The sequence below is a fragment of the Nematostella vectensis genome, chromosome 7, assembly GCF_932526225.1.
Source record: "Nematostella vectensis chromosome 7, jaNemVect1.1, whole genome shotgun sequence".
Classification (NCBI taxonomy): Eukaryota; Metazoa; Cnidaria; class Anthozoa; order Actiniaria; family Edwardsiidae; genus Nematostella; species Nematostella vectensis.
In genome coordinates this window covers 16,943,877-16,966,729 of record NC_064040.1, presented here as the reverse complement: position 1 = coordinate 16,966,729, position 22,853 = coordinate 16,943,877, and the positions used below count along the sequence as shown (strand labels likewise).

Sequence of the window (22,853 nt, the reverse complement as noted above, 5' to 3'; positions counted from 1 at the left end):
ATGACTCATTCACGCCCCCGCAGGTTAGCTATAATGCTTGTATACAGTCCCCAAATCCTAATACAACAAATACATTAAAATAATGTTTTTATGTTTGACCGTATTGTTATGGTTTTACGGCTTCTTTGTGCTAATTACTTGCTCTTACGCCCAAGTGCACACGAAGTGTCTTTCGACACATTTTCCGCGATCACCCCACCGCCGATAGCTCGAGTGCCCCTCCTATTTTCCATATATGGAACGGGCCTTTTAGACGACCGCTAGTGACAGCCTCTTTCCTCTTTCTTTCTCTCTACGCTACGCGGGCTGGGCGCTCCTAGCACCCGCCTTTTCTGGACTTCTCACAAGGTCTACAACTCGCCTCTTCCATCCCTCTATCGCTATGCTTAGAGCGCTAGCTGACCCATATCTTGTGCGGAGATTCCAAACACTGTGTGGCTTGAAGGAGATCAAGGAACCGCGGGAAGAACTCAACCGTGATAACAAGTTTGCGAACGGCCATGCCGGCAATGGTTATGTCAACGGATTTAGACCGAACGGTGTGCTACATAAGAACGGTTATTACCCTAAGATCAGTGAAGAGGAACTGAACAAAAATAACTATAATTTACCAGAACTAAAGGAACAGAAATACACCTACAATCCATTTTTCCACTGGCTGTTTACTCTCGGCGCAACGCTAGGGTATGAGGTGTTCTACATCACTTTCTTTCCGTTCGTGTTTTGGAACATGGACGAGTACGTTGCTCGTAGGCTCGTATTTCTCTGGTGCTTGTTCATGTATGTTGGTCAGTGTGCAAAGGATGTGATCCAGTGGCCGAGACCCCCGTGTCCGCCGGTGATTTCGGTGGAGAAGCGTTTTGAGTGCGAGTACGGTATGCCCTCAACACACGCTATAGTTGGAGCACTTATTCCCTTTACTCTCGTTTACTACACCTACGATCGATATGAGGTGAGACATAAGCCTTCCTATCTGCCTATCGCTTAAAACTATGTTTTCTGGGATTAGATTTGAAATTAATACTAGCGCTTGCAAAATCCGATATTTATGGTAGAGTTAGTGGAATCGGTCCAAAAAAAAGTGCTGCGCATAGTGTTTCCAAACCTCTCTTACCATGAGGCATTATCACACGCTAAATTGGAAACACTATGCCAGCGTAGAGAAACGGCATGCATCGCTCTCGTGGCAAAGGCCAAACGCGGAGGCCCCCTTAAACGCTTAATTCCTATTCCTGTAGCAACGCACCATGGGTATGGTTTACGGTCCGGTACGGCGTCTGTTGTCCCCATCTGCGGCCGTACGAATAGGCTCAACAATTTCTGTACTTATCGTTATCAACAAGTTATGTAAATGTAAGGATGTATTATATATATACTGGCTGCCCTGTAATTCAGCTTTCGCTGCAATAGGGTTAATAAACACATTATTATTATTATTATTATTATTATTATTATTATTTTATATATGTACATTTTCAGCTTATTGTTTTGTTACCCGATACTCATGTCTGCTCATTACATTCGCCGTTAATTGATTCGTCACAAACTTCCCCACCCATAAAAAAACTTTCCCTCAAGTTTAATGTTCACTTACAGTAGTTAAAATCACTTCCCTGAAAAAATAAGAAATTTGATCAGCTTGTTCTTCCTCTGACCCTTAACTCTCAAATTACACTAAAATATACCGACTAAACTTTGTCCTTGGAACAGTAGGAATTTCCTGTGCAATTTTTTACACAGTAAAGCAAACTTCTTTTTTGTGGTATCCTTTAAATTTGAGAGTCCAAGCGTGACTATTCGCCAATAGTCATTGAGCCTTAGGTGTCAAATTGTTTTAGAATGCACAAAACTTCCATCGATATTAAATGTCATTGCATGGGATACAAGGCATGTGTCATGTCTATCTATGCTGCATGGGTCAAGACTCTAGACATGATATATTGCATGTTCCCCATTTTTTGTTATGCCAAATATGACATAAAACAGCCATTTGCAGAGTCTTTTCCCATTTCTTGATGCTTCTCGAGAACCTTTCTTGATAAGGTGAACTTTTCTTAAAACATTTTAAAGCAAATGTGAGCAAAGCACCTTTTTAATTGATTCATCAATTAACTTATCCACTACTTTGTTCGCAACTTACAGAAATAAACCTGCCATTTTTTACACTTAAAACACAGTTTTTGTGTCTATCGCTGGACCTTAATGAGTAGGGGAGTCCTAGTGAGAAGCTACCCAATAAGATTGCAGAAATTATGATAGTATGTGAGTGCATTTTTACTAATATGTATTGAACAATTTTATGTTCTTCATTGGTCAGTTCTTTGTGTTAGGGGAAAAGAGTTTCCCCATGATAACACCTAAATTTGCTCCATGATTCTTGAAAACAGGGAAATTCTTCCTATGATTTGTGAAATCTGTGCTTGTTACCCTTTTTTTGAGTCTTACATGGATTTGTACCAATTAATGTTTGCTTTATTTTCCATTATAGTATCCCCTACCTGTCGGCATTGCGGTTTTTGTCTGCTGGTGTCTCCTGGTGTGCAGCAGCAGGCTTTATATGGGGATGCACACCTTGCAGGTCTGTATTCACTACCCCCAAGAATATTAGAATAATCACACCTTGCAGGTCTGTATTCACTACCCCCAAGAATATTAGAATAATCACACCTTGCAGGTCTGTATTCTCATGACCCCCAAGAATATCAGAATAATCACACCTTGCAGGTCTGTACTCTCACTACCCCCAAGAATATTAGAATAATCACACCTTGCAGGTCTGTACCCTCGCTACCCCCAAGAATATTAGAATAATCACACCTTGCAGGTCTGTATTCTCACTACCCCCAAGAATATCAGAATAATCACACCTTGCAGGTCTGTATTCACTATCCCCAAGAATATCAGAATAATCACACCTTGCAGGTCTGTACTCTCACTACCCCCAAGAATATTAGAATAATCACACCTTGCAGGTCTGTATTCACTACCCTCAAGAATATTAGAATAATCACACCTTGCAGGTCTGTATTCTCACTACCCCCAAGAATATTAGAATAATCACACCTTGCAGGTCTGTACCCTCGCTACCCCCAAGAATATTAAAATAATCACACCTTGCAGGTCTGTATTCTCACTACCCCCAAGAATATTAGAATAATCACACCTTGCAGGTCTGTACTCTCACTACCCCCAAGAATATTAGAATAATCACACCTTGCAGGTCTGTATTCTCACTACCCCCAAGAATATTAGAATAATCACACCTTGCAGGTCTGTATTCTCATGACCCCCAAGAATATTAGAATAATCACACCTTGCAGGTCTGTATTCTCACGACCCCCAAGAATATTAGAATAATCACACCTTGCAGGTCTGTACCGTCACTACCCCCAAGAATATTAGAATAATCACACCTTGCAGGTCTGTACCCTCACTACCCCCAAGAATATTAGAATAATCACACCTTGCAGGTCTGTACCGTCACTACCCCCAAGAATATTAGAATAATCACACCATGTAGGTCTGTATTATCACTACCCCCAAGAATATTAGAATAATCACACCTTGCAGGTCTGTACTCTCACTATCCCCAAGAATATTAGAATAATCACACCTTGCAGGTCTGTATTCTCACTACCCCCAAGAATATTAGAATAATCACACCTTGCAGGTCTGTATTCTCACTACCCCCAAGAATATTAGAATAATCACACCTTGCAGGTCTGTATTCACTACCCCCAAGAATATCAGAATAATCACACCTTGCAGGTCTGTACCCTCACTACCCCCAAGAATATTAGAATAATCACACCTTGCAGGTCTGTACCCTCACTACCCCCAAGAATATTAGAATAATCACACCTTGCAGGTCTGTATTCTCATGACCCCCAAGAATATTAGAATAATCACACCTTGCAGGTCTGTACCCTCGCTACCCCCAAGAATATTAGAATAATCACACCTTGCAGGTCTGTACCCTCACTACCCCCAAGAATATTAGAATAATCACACCTTGCAGGTCTGTATTCTCACGACCCCCAAGAATATTAGAATAATCACACCTTGCAGGTCTGTACCCTCGCTACCCCCAAGAATATTAGAATAATCACACCTTGCAGGTCTGTACCGTCACTACCCCCAAGAATATTAGAATAATCACACCTTGCAGGTCTGTATTCTCATGACCCCCAAGAATATTAGAATAATCACACCTTGCAGGTCTGTATTCACTACCCCCAAGAATATTAGAATAATCACACCTTGCAGGTCTGTATTCTCATGACCCCCAAGAATATTAGAATAATCACACCTTGCAGGTCTGTATTCTCATGACCCCCAAGAACATTAGAATAATCACACCTTGCAGGTCTGTATTCTCATGACCCCCAAGAATATTAGAATAATCACACCTTGCAGGTCTGTATTCTCACTACCCCCAAGAATATTAGAATAATCACACCTTGCAGGTCTGTATTCACTACCCCCAAGAATATTAGAATAATCACACCTTGCAGGTCTGTATTCTCATGACCCCCAAGAATATTAGAATAATCACACCTTGCAGGTCTGTATTCACTACCCCCAAGAATATTAGAATAATCACACCTTGCAGGTCTGTATTCACTACCCCCAAGAATATTAGAATAATCACACCTTGCAGGTCTGTATTCGCTACCCCCAAGAATATTAGAATAATCACACCTTGCAGGTCTGTACCCTCACTACCCCCAAGAATATTAGAATAATCACACCTTGCAGGTCTGTATTCTCACTACCCCCAAGAATATTAGAATAATCACACCTTGCAGGTCTGTACCCTCACTACCCCCAAGAATATTAGAATAATCACACCTTGCAGGTCTGTATTCACTACCCCCAAGAATATTAGAATAATCACACCTTGCAGGTCTGTATTCACTACCCCCAAGAATATTAGAATAATCACACCTTGCAGGTCTGTATTCACTACCCCCAAGAATATTAGAATAATCACACCTTGCAGGTCTGTATTCTCATGACCCCCAAGAATATTAGAATAATCACACCTTGCAGGTCTGTATTCACTACCCCCAAGAATATTAGAATAATCACACCTTGCAGGTCTGTACCCTCACTACCCCCAAGAATATTAGAATAATCACACCTTGCAGGTCTGTATTCACTACCCCCAAGAATATTAGAATAATCACACCTTGCAGGTCTGTACCCTAACTATCCCCAAGAATATTAGAATCATCACACCTTGCAGGTCTGTATTCGCTACCCCCAAGAATATTAGAATAATCACACCTTGCAGGTCTGTACCCTCACTACCCCCAAGAATATTAGAATAATCACACCTTGCAGGTCTGTACCCTCACTACCCCCAAGAATATTAGAATAATCACACCTTGCAGGTCTGTATTCTCATGACCCCCAAGAATATTAGAATAATCACACCTTGCAGGTCTGTATTCACTACCCCCAAGAATATTAGAATAATCACACCTTGCAGGTCTGTATTCACTACCCCCAAGAATATTAGAATAATCACACCTTGCAGGGCAGTATTCTCACTACCCCCAAGAATATCAGAATAATCACACCTTGCAGGTCTGTATTCACTACCCCCAAGAATATTAGAATAATCACACCTTGCAGGTCTGTACCCTCGCTACCCCCAAGAATATTAGAATAATCACACCTTGCAGGTCTGTATTCACTACCCCCAAGAATATTAGAATAATCACACCTTGCAGGTCTGTACCCTCGCTACCCCCAAGAATATTAGAATAATCACACCTTGCAGGTCTGTATTCTCATGACCCCCAAGAATATTAGAATAATCACACCTTGCAGGCCTGTATTCTCATGACCCCCAAGAATATTAGAATAATCACACCTTGCAGGTCTGTACCGTCACTACCCCCAAGAATATTAGAATAATCACACCTTGCAGGTCTGTACCCTCGCTACCCCCAAGAATATTAGAATAATCACACCTTGCAGGTCTGTACCCTCGCTACCCCCAAGAATATTAGAATAATCACACCTTGCAGGTCTGTACCCTCGCTACCCCCAAGAATATTAGAATAATCACACCTTGCAGGTCTGTACCCTCGCTACCCCCAAGAATATTAGAATAATCACACCTTGCAGGTCTGTACCCTCGCTACCCCCAAGAATATTAGAATAAATATTACCTGTAGTACCACTACTCAGAGATTACAAATATCAGTACTAACAATATTACCACTACCCTGAAATAATAAACAAATACTAGCAATAGTACCACTATCCTGAGAACGTAAAGTATATAATGAATATAACAATTTTGGTTTGTCCCCAGGATGTCCTTGCCGGCTTGGCTCTGACCGTAGCGATGCTAGTGGTAGTCATCCCAGTCCTTGATGTCCAACTGGAAAACTGGGTTCTTACATCACCCAGTGCTCCCATTTTCATTGTTGCTATCCCGCTGGCCATGTGCGTCCTATACCCAACCCCACCCTTAAAGACAGAGACCAAAGCAGACACTATCATGGTAGTAGGTGTTGGTGTTGGTGTGTTGCTGGCTTCCTGGGCACGCTTCGCACCCACTAGAGTACCAGATCCCTATCTTGGTACCCCATTCCTCATAACCTTTCCAGGATTTGACAGAGTCATGGCGATGCTGAGTAGGTTTCTCCTGGGAATCATGATTCTTGCACCAACTCGGAGTGTGATGAAGGCGTTGATACACATGGTGCTCCCTAGAGTTCTACCAAAGTACTTGGAACCAAAGTTGGAGAAGGACTTTATTGAACACACACATCGGTTCATCACTTACACAGTAGTTGGCTTCAATGCAGTCTTTATTGTCCCAATGTGCTTTGAATACTTTGGTATATAATGGAACAATAATTTGCATGACATGACAAAACTGTACATACCTAGAAGGCAAGAATCAAGGCAAAATATATACAAAGAAAGAAAAGAAACTTTTATATGATGCAATAGTATTGTTGTAATTTCCAATATGACACAATAGTATTGTTGTAATTTCTTTTTTGTAATAAATTGTTCAAGACAAACCTGGAAATGAAAAGGCATGTTTCCAATTTGATTGCACATAATATATTATTCAAGTAAGATTTGTCCAGATATGCTGTTTCTTTTCAACAACAAAACACTGTTTGTGACCAAAGATTTACTTCAAAAGTAAATAAATTGTTGGTGACATCAAAGCTTGTCTGCAGTTTGTTAGGATGCCTGTGAACAAGCCATGACTCATAATACAGCAAATTCACCATTCCTACTTCTAGAATGTTAATGAATGAGAAGAGCAGTAGATGGTTTTCATAAACCTGTGGAATACTTAGTTATGTGAATTAATGAACTGTCTTTGTTATCTTTTGTTAGGAAGTGACTATGACCCTTTGGCTATCAATCTATGTTTCACACGTTTTTGAAAATCACTCTAAATCGTCGAGTTGATATTAAACAAATAGATCTTATATGTGACAACTCACGCAAAAACGTACCTTAGAGCTTCTCAATTCCGCGAATTAACCCGCGAAACGGGCATTCCGCGAGATAAGCACGAGCTTTCCGTGAGATAGGCCGAAGGTACGTTTTCGCGTGAGTCATCACATAATTTCCGTGCGTCTGTCCTCTAATAGATGCATAGAGGAGAGACGCACAAAAAATGAGATAATTTGTTTTATACATTGTTACAATATAGTTTTGAGAAACGTGCTCATTTATTTGATACCAATGATGCACTGAAGATTCTGACACATGGATTCTCCAAGTGCAACCTTATTTGGCATAGAATAATGAATCACAGGAAATTCCTTAATGTTGAAAGTGCCCTTTTTCATGGGGCTTGGTTGCTATTTAGCCCCCTTTTTGTGCTAAAACACTTGTGACAAGCTATGGTTGTTATGGAAGGCTGTGAAGTTTGTGCCTCCCCCCTCCCATTCCATACAACAGATCAGACACAAATCCTGAAAAGCATTTTTTATTGCTTTTAAAATTAAATTTAGTACTTTATTATATTCTGTTGTATGTAATAACAGTCCTTTATTTCTCCTTGTCTTTACTTCATTGCAAAGGAAATAATTTGCTCCTGAAACAAAAAAAAGTTATTAGCTTGAATCTATTAAATTTTACAGGTTCTGCTCTTGCAGATATGATAGTTATATTTATTTAGTGTAAATTCATGACTAACTTAAAAAAATGTTTATCATGCCCCTATTGGCCCCTTATCCCAGGGCTGATCAAGCCCCTATTGGCCCCTTATCCCAAGGCTGATCATGCCCCTATTGGCCCCTTATCCCAGGGCTGATCATGCCCCTATTGGCCCCCTATCCCAAGGCTGATCATGCCCCTGTTGGTCCCTTATCCAAAGGCTGATAATGCCCCTATTGGCCCCTTATCCAAAGGCTGATAATGCCCCTATTGGCCCCTTATCCCAAGGCTGATCATGCCCCTGTTGGTCCCTTATCCAATGGCTGATCATGCCCCTATTGGCCCCCTATCCCAAGGCTGATCATGCCTCTATTGGCCCCTTATCCAAAGGCTGATAATGCCCCTATTTGGTCCTGTATCCCACGGCTGATCATGCCCCTATTGGCCCCTTATCCCAAGGCTGATCAGGCCAATATTGGCCCCTTATCCACAGGCTGATAATGCCCCTATTTGGTCCTGTATCCCAGGGCTGATCATGCCCCTATTGGCCCCTTATCCCAAGGCTGATCATGCCCCTGTTGGTCCCTTATCCCAAGGCTGAACATGGCCCTATTGGTCCCTTAATTTCCTTCTGGCTGGCCCTACCTGTTTCAACCCCTTTTTTCCAAGGCGGATCATGCTCTAATTAATGCCTCACCTTGACTGGTGTCAGCGCATTAGTTGTGAGTAGGCCCAGGGTGCGTGCCGCTACAGGCAAGGCATGAGAAGTGGAGAACAGTCTTTTGAGGAAATCTACTGCTGCCATCATGGGCACAACACTTCTCTGTCGCTCTGTTTCATACTGCAATAAGTGGTCAAGAGAACCTAGAAACATTGGAAAGAATCTACATGAGTTAATAAAAATATTATTTAATGTCTATTCTGTTTTATCCATCTTCCTCCTCCTGTGATGACTAAGCTAAAAGTCAACTCAAGAAGAATATGTGCATTATGACTATCCTTTTTAGAAAAATAAACTAATTGCCAAAAGGGAAAACCCTAGCCTCCTCCTTAAGCTACCCTTTTTTCTCCTTTATGGGATGGAAACAAAGTTTCGCAGAGGTATCTTTTCCTCGGGAACTCCAGCCCAGCAAAATACAGAGAAAAGAGGCCTCTGCTAGTAGGGAACATATCCCAAACCACAAGACTAATATCAAATGACCAAGATCACATTAACTCAGATTATCACAATACCCAGGTCACATCCATCTTTTGCTGCTGCCACAAGCACATCCCTCAGGCATGCCACATCACCAAACCCTAGATTCACACCCTGACCAGCAAGAGGGTGGACGCGGTGTGCTGCATCTCTAAAAGGACAACAAGGCATTTAGATAAGTGTACTCCACAATAATGGAGATTGCAGCTGAAAACTAAGATGACCGACTCCTACACTTAAAGAACAAGGCAGAACAAACTGTGTGCTTACTAAATATATGAAAGGAATCAATGAATATAGCATGTGTACTTATACTCTTACCTAATTTCTACTTCTACTTTATTAACTGATAAAACCATGTCGGTATCACATCAGTATAAATAAATACAAGGTAAAAATATACAGATCTGGAATAATTTACATAACTTATACAATATATTCATAATTTGTAAAATAAATTTATAAAATAATTTTCAATAAAGTAATTCAATTAAATAATTTAGCTTAATTAATTTATAACTTGAATACTAGAACCACTGGCCATTATCAATTAAATGCTGCTGAAGCTTCTCTTTGAATTTGCCCTTTTCTTTTATGTTGGTAATTGAACCTGGTAAATTGTTCCAAAAATTTATAGACCACGGGAAAAAGCTATTTGCATGCTGGTTGCACTTGGAATGTGTTCTATGGAAGCGCTTGGAGTTGCCATTCCTTGAAGGCCGGTCCATCGGAACCAAGAAGGGCTCTCCCTCAATGTCCACAGTTCCATAAACAACCTGATGGAACATGGACATTCGAGAGAGAGTCCGTCTGCCCTCAAGGGATGGCCACTCCAGCTCTCTTAGCATGTTTGTTACGACCCCTGGCTCCCTCAAATAATTATTATAGCAAACTCTGGCTGCAGTCCTCTGCACCATATCAAGGCGGTGTTTATCCTTTTGGAGATGCGGGTACCAGACAGAGTTTGCATATTCAAGCTTCGGTCTAACTAGACTGCAATAGAGTTTAGACTTGCAGTCTACCGAGGCTGTTCTAAAATTTCTTCTAATGACCCCAAGGGTCTGATTTGCACTAGATGTAATTTGTGCGATGTGTTTATCCCATTTTAAATCCCCTGAGAGTAGTACTCCTAGATAGGAGTGATGGTAAACCCTCTCTAGAATCCTGTTGTTAAGTATATAGGGATGGTCTGGAATTTTCGCTCTGCTTGTGGAGAAGCACATAGTGTGGCATTTCTCCACATTAAAGGCCATTTGCCAATCCCTCTCCCATCTATTTAGAGCATCAAGATCGTTTTGTAAAGCTAGGCTGTCATTTGAGTCATCAATAGTGCGATATAAAAGGCAGTCATCTGCAAAAAGCCTAATAGTTGACGAGATATTTAGAGGGAGATCATTTACAAAAAGCAGGAACAAAAGTGGTCCTAAAACTGTTCCTTGTGGTACACCAGAGGTAACAGAGCATTGACTGGATGTTGCACCCTCTAGTGTTACACACTGTGATCTCTGGGTGAGGAAATCTTCCATCCAGGTCAGCAAGCTACCCCTGATGCCATAATAGCTTAATTTGTAAAGAAGTCGTCTATGCGGCACTCGGTCAAAGGCCTTTGAAAAATCTAAGATAAAAGCATCAACCCGTTTCCCTTGATTTATGGCGCTTACCAAGTCATGGCATGTTATAATTAATTGTGTTTCACAGTTCCTCCTTTTACGGAAACCATGTTGAAAATCGCTAAGTATGCCATGCTGCTCCAAATGTTGCCAAACATGGTGGCATATTACATGCTCCAAGATTTTGCAAGTAACAGATGTAAGGGAAACGGGTCGATAGTTATTTGGTGATGATCTTTTACCTTTTTTAAAAATTGGCACTACATTGGCAATTTTCCAGTCCATGGGTAATTTTCCCTGATCTAAGGACTGTTGGAAAAGTTGTGTATATAGGGGTGCCAACTCTTGGGATAATTCCTTTAAAATACGAGTTGGCAATTTATCAGGCCCCCCAGCCTTATTTGAATCAAGTGAATTTAAAAGCTTCTGAACACCATTTGAGGTGACTATGATTTTACCCATTTCTTGGCTTGATGAATTTGGATTTAAGCTTGGTGCTGTACTAGATTCCTCTTTAGTAAAAATAGAGAAAAAATAACCATTGAGGACATTTGCTTTGTCTAGGCTATTTGAAACAGCAATATTATGCTGGTTATTTGAGGGAGGACTGAGCAGAGTGAGTTACTTAATACCTAAGTGCAAGTTACAGCTGGACATAATGTGTTGCAGGGCCTAGACCAATACACTTTATAAATGTGAGGTGCAATATAGTGTGTCACTTACCCAATAAGTGCAAGGCGGGGCTGAACATAGTGAGTTGCATGGCCTAACCCTAGCGGGAACATCCCTCTGCTGCCCTCCTCGACGCCAGAGATGCTTGGCGGCATCTGAACCGCAGATGATGAGCCTACGATCAAGATAATTTTTCGGAATTTTAGTTTTTTGAGAGGAGCAGTTACACCCTCCTCTGCAAGGTATGGCCATGGCTCAAAACAGAGACGGCGACTTCAAGGGAGTGACCTCAAGGCTACAGCCAAGAAGGGGAACAGGGAAGACATATGATAAAAGTCACCTACAGTTTCTTTTACTGTACTTAACACTTTTTATTGTCATCTTTATGGAATTTTTGTGTCATCATTGAGCCACATAATAATAATGTACTTTATTTGGCGTTCTTCAAACAAAACAAAGTACCAGATCAATAATGTATTTCTTGTGATTTCCTGGCTAGAGCCCCCCAATAACTTGAACTATTTTTTTATTTCTCTTAATAAATATTGAGAAAAACCCACCTGCAAATGGTTCAATGAATGAAGAAATTGACTGTGCCAGCTTGGAGGCAGTGTCTACTGCAGGGTGGCGATCCATGTCTTCCCACTAAATAACAAGATACAAGAACAAGGGAGTTGGGTAAACGCATCACAAAAGATTTATTGGCAAATAGGTAAGACTACTAAAAATAGCAGACTACTGGGGCGGTGAAGCTGGCCTGAAAGGGACAAAGTTCAGAGACGAAAATTTGTGACTTAAGACAAATGTGCACAGGGGGCCGGGGGCACGCCCCCCAAGGACATGTTTACATTTTTCGACTTCTAATGCTTATCATTCATGGAAAAAAGCTGTAGAATAACTAGGTGGTCTGCGTTGGCATGGTGGAATCAGGGAAATAAATCAATACAAGGTTAAAATGGTATGTTCTCATGTCAGCAACTACAGTACTCCGTTGTCAACCAACCTGGGTTATTTCCGTATTGTGAATTACTAAGAAGAGTCCACCAGAAATTAGGGAAGTTGATACTACAATAGTACTAGCAAAGCCTACATACAACATGGGGGGGGGGGAAACCTTTACAGCACATCACATATTTATCACCCCCCCCCCCCCCCGTGACTTATTCACACTTACAAAAGCATTGTTGATAGCATCTACAAATCTGTCTTCAGGAAGTGAGACAAGTTCTTGAGCATGCTCACGAGTAGTTGTCCATACAACAGAACTGTGGGTCTCACTCAGCTGTACACACAAGAAAAGTACATTTAATGTAAGCAAATTATAATTGTTCTAAAGAGCACAAAGCCAGGGTTACACTGGTTGTCTTATTTGACAATATCTTAGTATTAGTGTCTTTATTTAACTCTATTTTTCAAACAAAAAAATATTTTATTTTGTGATGCACAGTTACTACCTTATACAGTATATCTAATACTTACTGGCAAAAGAGCAAGTGGCCCTGTTGGTAAAAACTTTTGCCATGCCACCACATTTTCTGTTATCTAGTGAAGATAGATTAACAATCATAACTAAGTTATAACAATAATAGTATTTTTTAGTAATAATAATGATAATGATAGTATTTTTATATAATAATAATAATGATGATGATGATGATAAATATTAACAGGAGAAGAATAACAAAGATAGTGTACTGATAATAATCAAGATTCTGTACATATACATTATTCTTGCACATCCACACCAATCCCTGCTGCATAAAAGTGTAGTCTGATTATTCACCTCACCAAGCCTGAGTGTTCCTACAACACCCCACTGTTCATAACTCCAGGAAAGATATTCAATATCAGTGGCTTTTCTCACTGTCGATGCTGCACCATCTGCCCCAACAAGCAGCCTTGACTGGATGACAGATCCATCTTCAAGCTCAACTTCCATCCATGGATTCCCTCTTGTCTCACTTTCCTGGTAATGATTTATTGACTAAAGTTTTAACAAGAATCTGTTTATATCATAGTGGCACCTTATTAAATCCTAATGGTAAAGAACATGGGAAGAGAGTTAGCAGATAAAAATGAAGCAAAATAAGTCCCTTAGGAAGTTGAAGTTTTTCCAGTATCCCCCTTTGTCCCTAGTAGCAACACCCTATTTGTGGATAGATACTCTAAGAATGGCACAAACAGATACCAAGGAGTACTCACTAACCTGGACAAAGGATATCTACAAAGAGTACCCAGGTGTATCCAGGTTCTCTCAAAACATAAGATAAAAAGCATTTATGGATGGGTCGAGTTTGAAGATATTAGCACAAACAATTTTTTTTCTCAAACTAAAGTCAAGAGGACATCTATGGTGAATATTTTGTACACACTAACCATAGCCCATGCTGGATCAGGGAAATTGATCTTTTTAATTCTGGCGCCATATTTGACTGTGACAGTTGGTTCCAGTAGTTTCATCTGTTTATTGAGAGCAGCAACAATAACATTGTTCTCGACAATGCAGGCCATGTCACTATCTGAGTTGAGGTCTGGGGAGGAGTCAAACACAATGTGGCCATCACCACAGGCATCCCAGACCTGGAATATGAAGCAAGGCAACACAAACATCACCCAAAGACTGATGGGAGTAAAAGCTGACCTTCAGTAAAGAGGCCTATCACAGCAGGAATTGATTATTTTTTTTGCTGCTAACTTACTAAAGTTTAAACATGTCCTTTTAGTTAAAATAGGAAAGCTTTTTATTAAACCAGGGAAAGTGCAAAGTGCTGTCCTAGAAATTGCCAAGCCTAGTTGGTAGAACTCAACTGACATTTAATCTTTTGTAATGCTTGACTCTCATGTTGCTGATGTGATCCCATGCCCCGACACCTAGAAACGGAAAAGAGGAAAGACATTTAGAAAGTTACAATAGGCAACTGCAATTATTCACAAAAATAATCATTATAACCTGTTATATGTATATTATTGATTAGATTACGGGAGCACATACTTTCCAGCAACTTCCTGGACCCTGGAGTAATGGAACTCACACGGTTGCTGTACTTCTCTGGGAGCTCAAATGGTCTGTCATGTCCAGCTTCTACTACAAGAACTCTATGCTTGGACAAGGCACCTTCAAATCCTGCACAAACAATTAACGTCAACATTTCAAATTTAGCAATATGAACTGCATATTACTGAAAGCATGAGTTGATCATAAAAAAGGGTTGGAACTTATTAATTTTGGTTCAACCTTCCTTGTTATATGTTTGAGAGATTTGTTATCATGGTTACACAACTAAATCTTACCCAAGGCACATGCCAAACTAGCCCCAACCATTCCTCCTCCAACAATCGTTACATCGTAGAGATTTTCCTTTCTAGGGTTAGTTGATGAACAGTACGAGCAAACATGATACTGCAAGCGTCTAACAGAACGTGCAGATCGCCTTAATATTCGCCACATTTTAGCAAAAATATAGCTTTATTTTCGTGTGTAAGAAAAGACCAACTGGTAGGTACTTCGTATATGGTCTATTATTTTGTACCATATATATGTCTATCTATATGGTCTATTATATTGTATATTGTAGCGACATCCATAAAATTGTACAGGCATGACATGACGCTTCAAATAAGCCCATAATAAGTAATAGCTAACAAAACATCAAATGCGACTTTTTATTAATTTATGCGACTTTTTGTAAATTGTCATTGAAATTTGAGCTTTTCGTCCCTGAGCCCATATATAGCGCAAGGATGATCAAGGAAAAAATATCTAAAAAGCCTAAAACTCGGTAAGTGCATTTCGGTCTCGCGTCATTTGTGTTTTGGAAATCAGTCCCTAAAACAAGGAACCGATAGCCATTCTTAGCAATTGTGTCTTCTTTCTCTATCTAGAAATGCGTATTGTCCAGGTTTTTCCGTCATGTCTACCGGCATTGAATAGCGTTATATGCCTTAAGCAACCTTGTACAGCTCATACACCCTTATACACCCTTAAATAGTTTATACACCCTTGCAAAGCTTATACACCCTTGTGCAGCTTATACACCCTTTACAGCTTATACACCCGTATACAGCTTACATAACCTTATAAAGCCTACACAACCTTATACAGCTTACACAACCTTATACAGCCTATACAACCTTATACAGCTTACACAACCTTATACAGCCTACACAACCTTATACAGCCTACACAACCTTATACAGCCTACACAACACAAGCCAGAGATCGTTTACAAAGTGTTAAAAGGACGAACAGACGAAGGACGAAATGTACAGGGAGCTGCTCACACGTTAACAAAGGCGTTCTTGAATGGAGAGGTGATGAGAGCAATCATCAAATCTCGGTGACCTGCCGAGCCTCCGTGAAAGATGGGGTATCAGTAGTGGCCATCGACAAGAAGCTCAATGTCTCAATGAAGTAGTAGGCGTTACTACTGGTAAGCTTAACAAGACGCACCTTCCGGATGATATAGCGCTACCCGACGATATAAAACAATATTACGAGCCAAGTTTTAACTTGAATGGGAATCTCGAGAGGATTTTCTATCAAAGTCAGAAATTACAAAACAATTATGCAAATTTATGCTTTGTTTTAAAATAGGAGTTTCTCCTATTTATAGAAGACTCGGGATCGCCCAAAAGCACGTTGTTGAGATTGTTGAGGAAGGAGCTAAGTTTTTTGTTGCCACAGCTTCTGGAAGTGAAAGCCAGGCGCTATTCTACAAACTTGGGTTCGAAGTCAAAGACGAGATCTTCTACAAGGATTACATTTTCAACGAGAGGCAATTTTCGGGTATAACTACATGCCGGTCTATGAAACTTATGGTGCTACGGCTATAATAATTTTTACGTCATAATTAAGGATATACAATTCTCAAAATTATACTAGCTGCTATCCCATACGAGTATATTCAGGGGTTTAACCTGTGGTCTGACTAGAAAGAACTATAGAGTAGCTGAAAAAGTATGCGTAGGCATGGTGGAATCAGAGTAAAAAATGAACACAAGGTTGAAATTGTATGCTTTACGCCTCTGTGGAAAAAGAGTTTAGCTCTACTGACAATTCTATAGTTTAAAGGTTTAAGCACTTGTATACTTTTTTGTAATAAATATAACTAAGAATCCAATATGAGTACACTCAGGGGGCTGACTTTCATAGTCTTCTGATCAATGTGGTGTAATGTCAAGTCAAGACAACTTTTATGTCAAGGTTTAAATTAAAGCACAAGTGGTACTCTTTCAGTGATGTACGTTTCTTCTACTTTCATTAATCTTGTTCTTCTTGCAACTGTAGTTCTGGCTCTTGACACAGGCCCCTAGCAAGGAGCCCCCCCCCCCTCAACTGAGAAAAGCTGTCTAGGTTACGTACGCCCTTTGACGAAGGTCAGCGTACAGACACATCCAGACACCTCCACAGGGCGCTGGAAATTGAGTGGAAAAGTAGTGAGGGACTAGGTAACCACGCATGCGCGAGGTTCCCTCACATGGAACAAAGACTGGAAGACTGGATGAAAGACTGGAAGAAAGACTGGCCTCAATCTAAAATGTCATGAAGTTTGGTTACACAGTGGTACTCGGTGTCCGACAGGCGAGATGACAAAATTATCATCTCTCTCCTAAATTTATTATCCCCCTCCCCCCCTCCCCCCCAGGTCGTGCTAACACAACCACAAGCACACCTTTATATATGTCGTGTGCTCGGCTGAGAACCGCACAATTTTATTAGTTGTATTTACAAACATACTGCGTGAGTGAGTGTTTAAATATTAAAAATTGATACCTTGTCTAGATAATATCTGAAAAGAGGGCGTGCGGAAGTTCCAAAGGGTGACAAAACCCCTATGTGCTCCGCAGCACTTATACACATTGAAAACACGGGGAAAACCCCAGCCCTAAGGACCGCTCCTCTTATGCCAGCTGGGCAAGGCAAATTAAATTCCTAAGTTTCTGGAAACAGATAAAAGTAAGTCTAGATTGTCTTTAACATAGCCGTCTTAAGCATTCTCACTCGACCATTGCCATGACGTTTTAAAAGTCTATCGGGAATCCCGTTATTGGCTGCGGCTGTAGCTCCACCAAATCTAAGGCTGTGGCGACTAATCTTCGACACGTCTGTAATCCCAGTGAACGCCTCCTTGAGAGCGCACCTTGTTAGAGCAAGATGGTCCAGCTAAAACACGGAATAAAGGCAGATCATCGTCCAGTTTTAAGTCAGCGAATGCTATGTATTTCTCCAGGGCAGCTACCGGACATGTCACCAATTCAGAACGAGCAATTGTCACCCAGGCTCCCTCGCGTAGTTGATCAGTCTTAGAAGACTCTATAAAGATAAAATCATACTAGGGGAACAATTTAACATCACAACATCTAATACTACAAATTTCACTGAACCGCAGAAAACCCGCAGAACCAATTAAACACAAGACTAGAGATCTGCAGTCACTCAGAGCAGGATTTTTCCCAAACTTTGAGACCAACGCCAACAGCATCTCTGCAGTTACTGGTTCTTTTTTGTTTCTAGACTTTCCCAGTATTCTTTTGGAAGCATCAAGCATCGCCTTTACTATAGCATGATCCGAGATCTTTGGTAGCCCCCCAAGGCAGTGCGCCTAGTCAATAGAATAAGTTGGGCGAAGGGCTTTGTGCTGATTCCAATAAGCACTGAAGATAAACTGCAACATAGAATGGGTTAGCAGGAAAATGACTTAAATGATTGCTAGTCTCCCAGTGCTTCCAACGATTGAAACCCCCTGAATAGGTCTTGACAGTTCCATCAAATTTTGAACGTAAAACAGTCTGTTGTACTTTATCTACTGCGTGAAGAATGACAGGGTATGGCGGACTTGAAGTCGGACCATAGCATCTGAAAACTGTGAAAATAATAATAGAAAAAGCAAACAAACAATAAACCCAGAATAGATAGAATAACCAAGATTGCCTTACTAAATTAATTTATTAAAAAAAACATACACAGTATAAATAAAAAAGCCCATCCGGGACAAACTGCGCATCCGGCGCATAATCCGGCTAAAGCCCATCCGGGGCAAACCGCGCATCCGGCGCATATCCTTAGCCCGCATCTGGGACAAACTGCGCATCCGGCGCATATCATTAGGCCCGCATCTGGGGCAAACTGCGCATCCGGCGCATATCATTAGGCCCGCATCTGGGGCAAACTGCGCATCCGGCGCATATCATTAGGCCTGCATCTGGGTCAAACTGCGCATCCGGCGCATATCATTAGGCCTGCATCTGGGGCAAACTGCGCATCCGGCGCATTTCCTTAGCCCGCATCTTTGACAAACTGCGCATCCGGCGCATAACCTTTACTAGCCCATCCGAGGCATAGATATCAGAATTCTCTACAAAACGGAATGATTATAAAAATAACGAACTAACGAATGATAAAGCGAAGATCAACAACCTGAAAATACAAAACAAAACAAAATCAATGAAACGTTACTAACAATAAAAACAAAAAAATACCTTATCCGCTAAATACGCCAATCTAAAAAAGAACATATAAAAAAAGTAACAGTGGTTCGAGAGCGAACACCAAGAGAATGAAAAAACACAAAAACCTACTTAAATACCTAATCTAAATCCCTTGATAATACATACCGTCGAGAGAATACTTTTTTTTATTTATTTTTAAAACATGAAAAAATTCATCTCTCTCATACTTATACGATCTGTAGTGCTAACGTAGTTACGTAATTTTGCAAACATAAAACAATAGTTGTTATTATCAAAACAAAAGATCACGGAATGTGATAACACATGCTCAGAACCGTAACGAAAACGCTTTCCAACTGCACGATGATACGTTGGAAAGCATTTATTGCTGCCGTCTACAGCAGTGGTACTACGCAAACGGCGCTGGGGTGTGATGGAGGCGGGTGGATTACCCGTGTGTTGGGTCCTCGTGTCAGCTGGATGGAGCAGACGTTCACACTTAGGCCATTGAACCCGCTCGGTACTCGCCGATCTCCGCACCCTAGTGCCATCCTGTAGGTCAATAAAACATTAACAAATGTCAAGATTGGCACCACGTTTAAAAATGTTTAAAAAATATATAAAAATAAAATAGATTATCGGCTATGACGTAGCTATTAGACCTCATGCTAGTCACAAATTTAGGTCTTATTATGTTTAAACACCCCATCGCTTCTACATATTTTCCTCTTTCCCCTCTTCTCTCCTCACCCGAATGTTAAAATAAAAAAAAGCGAAGGTCCAGACGATCAAGTTGTTGTCGTGATAAAATCGTTAAGCAACTGGGCGTTTGACAGTTCGCCGACAAGCTGTTAATATTAAAGTTTTATGAACAGAGACCCCAACCCATTCGATAAGTGAAAGATTCGACCTAAGAACAGCGAGTAAGGACGGACTGATCTTTCCATTACGGATCGTACGCAAGCAAGACTAAAACATTAAATCAGATTATATAAAAACTGAGTTCTATTAAAATTCGACTTTTGAAAGAATGAGGAAGGCTGCCACTGGAGGAACTAAACATGACATCAACTTGATTCCCATCTAGATGGCAGTGGGCAACCGTGGACAGCTGTTACAGACATACTTACTAGCATCATAGAGGAGCCCCATTAGAGCCCCATAGGTATAGAAAAATGGTATATAAGGTCATCGCGCGGGAGCCCTGTGGTTCTGCCGCGTCGACACGGTCGCTTTCACTCGAGAAAAGCGCAAACTTCCAAACACCTAAGGAGTGGAAAAAATATTTGATAAACCCTATTACAGTCATTCACAGCTCATTGCTTAAATCAAGGAATCTGCAATTTTCTCTGAGTCCGCTGTCGGAAGATCGACTACACTACCGATTCACAACATAACGATGAAAGAAAGTCTACTAAAGAAAGTTTTTACAAAAAGCCTCAAATATGAGAAACGATCCATGTCTTAAAGACGAAGAAATCGAAGACAATAAAGCAGCAAAAGTATGATTATTAATGTGGGTCTCTCGCCGACTTGAAACGTATGAAACGGTACGTTTTCAAATCGTAAACTTATCAAACAATTTTATTGCTTCTGATCGTAGTTTGTAGACTATTATACGTTCTGATTGAGTACTTTACTCATTCGTTGATGTTCAGTTTAGTCTAAATTTAAACTGTAGTTTTCCTTTACTGTAACTATATATCTTGTAGAGTGAAGTGCGAATTGTTCGAACAAAACCGCTTCTGTTATTTCTGTCCAAGTGACAATTTCTTGTGTCAATCTTATTCTATAACTTACTCACTATAGAATCTAAGCCAGACTAAAAGGCAAAAAGAGTAAACGAATGTATGTTATCTAATATTTTTCTCAGTTTTGATTTTTGTTTGGTAAGAACAATTTATTTAGGTTAGTTTTGTAAATTCTTTTTTTCTGAGGGGAATACAGTATATGTTCGACGTTATTAGTTTCTTTACCTCAACAACTAGTTTGAACTAAAGCTAGAAGTTCCTTACAAATTAAAAATAGACATAAATGATAAATAACTAATAATGAATAGTCAAACAAATGAATTTATAGAAAAAAATTAAATCAAAGCTGCTTAAGGTGTGGTGTTGCCTGCCTTGAAGGCTGACAGAGGCTAGAGGTTCCATAATCTGACTGCTCTGGGAAAGAATGAATAAGAAAGGCTCTTGATACCAGAGTGAACTTGGCGGTACATAAAATTCACTGAACTTGGCAGTACATAAAAAGAAATAAAAAAAGTTATCTTGTTTTTCAGCAAAATCAAACCTATCAAAGCAAGATGCTGCACCTCTACTAAAATGCTGCTGTGTCTTTGGCAAATAGCTCTCAATAAAAGCATTGGATAGAGTGGTTTTCAAAAACCCACGAAATACTATTTAGTTTATTTAGTACTAATACACGATCTTTGTTCTCTTTTGTTCTGGCTTGACTATTACACTTTAACAATTACATTTTGTTGCACAGGGTTTTGAAAACAGTTTTAGTTATTATTTAGTTATTGCAGCCACATTTCTAACAGATTACTGGGGTGTTTGTTGTTTTAAGTGGCCATAAAATTAAATGATTGTCTTAAAATAAGTCTATGATAGATATTAAAGGGGAAAATAACAAATTCAGAGGTAGTCTATATTACTTTCATTGCTTTTCTTGTGAACCACAATAAAGTGGCCAACCCCTATCAAAAAGCTACTCAGCACAGTACCAGAGCTGATTGCAGAGGCATCGCTATACTTCCCTTGTATCTGAACTGTATTATCCCTGTTATTGTTCTTCGCCATTGAATTAGATTAGTCCGTGACACCATTGTGTGAAGGCTATACCTTATATTTTTATTATTGTAAAAACTGTGAAAGACATTTGCAATACAAATGTGCTGGCCTCGCCTTTAGGCAATGCCTAAATCTACATACTCTTTTTTTATATAGCTGGTGCATAGTCGACTCAAACACACACTCTTAGTCGATGTTATGTGTAGAAGTTTGAATCAAATGTTCCCCAGTTGGTTAATATTTCAAAAACTTATTGACCGAGAGAATTCGGGAAATTTTCTTTTTCCCTTGTGAGCAATCATTTAAATGACATTTTGAAAAGTGCGTTATATTTCCAGAGTCATTTGGCATTTGATTGATATTACTCTAATAGTGTAATACACAATAGGTACACACTATAAACATTGTCTATTGATGTAATGGTGTTATTTCTAATAAATATTAGTATATATTATACATGAATCACCACCAAATAAGAACTAGTCATTTGTTGCACTGATGTTGCTGACGTTGACATTGGATAATTCTGAGAACTACATGGTGCACATGAGAAACATTGCCTATTTATGTAATGGTGTTATTTCTAATATATATTATTATATATTATTCCAGAATCACTTACCACCAAAGGGGAACTAGTCATTTGATGCAATGTGCTTGAGGTTACTGACGTTGATGTTGAATGATTCTAGGAACAACACATAAGAAACATGGTGCACATAAATAACATTGTTGCAATTGACATAATCAGGTGCGTCCACGGGAGGGTGTGCAGTGTGCGCGTGCACCTCCTTGGCGGCCAAAAAGTGGGTCATTCCTTATTAAGGAATCTTCAAATACCATGCTTTTTCCATATGATACCTATACTGTGCACCCCCTCGGCCAATCCTGGGTACGCCCCTGATGATTATGTATTTATTTGACAACTATAAATTATCTTTGATTTATCATAAAACTGATTGACGTAATAGTATTATTTAT

At 40.0% G+C, this 22,853-nt stretch overlaps 2 protein-coding genes and 2 long non-coding RNA genes across 10 annotated transcripts; 2 read left to right on the top strand and 2 right to left on the bottom strand.

The window, feature by feature from the left end:
- Positions 1-254: 254 nt before the first annotated feature.
- Positions 255-7,202, top strand: LOC5499548 (sphingosine-1-phosphate phosphatase 2). The gene is made up of 3 exons (XM_048729724.1): positions 255-952; positions 2,489-2,578; positions 6,329-7,202. The coding sequence occupies exons 1-3, from the start codon at positions 383-385 to the stop codon at positions 6,866-6,868; spliced, it is 1,200 nt and encodes a 399-aa protein (XP_048585681.1). The 5' UTR covers positions 255-382; the 3' UTR covers positions 6,869-7,202.
- LOC125568210 lies at positions 3,484-5,911 on the top strand. Of its 7 annotated transcripts, none has more exons than XR_007312130.1 (5): positions 3,484-3,918; positions 3,969-4,660; positions 4,759-5,052; positions 5,101-5,198; positions 5,397-5,911. It is a non-coding gene; the product is annotated as an uncharacterized LOC125568210 (long non-coding RNA). The 7 variants fall into 7 exon arrangements; XR_007312128.1 differs by having other exon boundaries at positions 3,484-4,068; positions 4,169-4,660; XR_007312129.1 differs by having other exon boundaries at positions 3,484-4,218; positions 4,267-4,660.
- Positions 7,203-7,962: 760 nt separating the features above from the next.
- On the bottom strand, positions 7,963-15,120 carry LOC5515991 (ubiquinone biosynthesis monooxygenase COQ6, mitochondrial). Its single transcript, XM_001636095.3, has 12 exons — positions 14,920-15,120; positions 14,621-14,752; positions 14,441-14,499; positions 14,005-14,208; positions 13,412-13,594; positions 13,108-13,170; positions 12,803-12,910; positions 12,189-12,273; positions 11,680-11,803; positions 9,382-9,497; positions 8,846-9,012; positions 7,963-8,086 (listed from the first exon to the last, which is right to left on the bottom strand). The coding sequence occupies exons 1-12, from the start codon at positions 15,074-15,076 to the stop codon at positions 8,057-8,059; spliced, it is 1,428 nt and encodes a 475-aa protein (XP_001636145.2). The 5' UTR covers positions 15,077-15,120; the 3' UTR covers positions 7,963-8,056.
- Positions 15,121-17,305: 2,185 nt separating this feature from the next.
- LOC125568419 lies at positions 17,306-20,291 on the bottom strand. Its single transcript, XR_007312349.1, has 2 exons — positions 20,208-20,291; positions 17,306-19,629 (listed from the first exon to the last, which is right to left on the bottom strand). It is a non-coding gene; the product is annotated as an uncharacterized LOC125568419 (long non-coding RNA).
- Between the last annotated feature and the right edge of the window lie 2,562 nt (positions 20,292-22,853).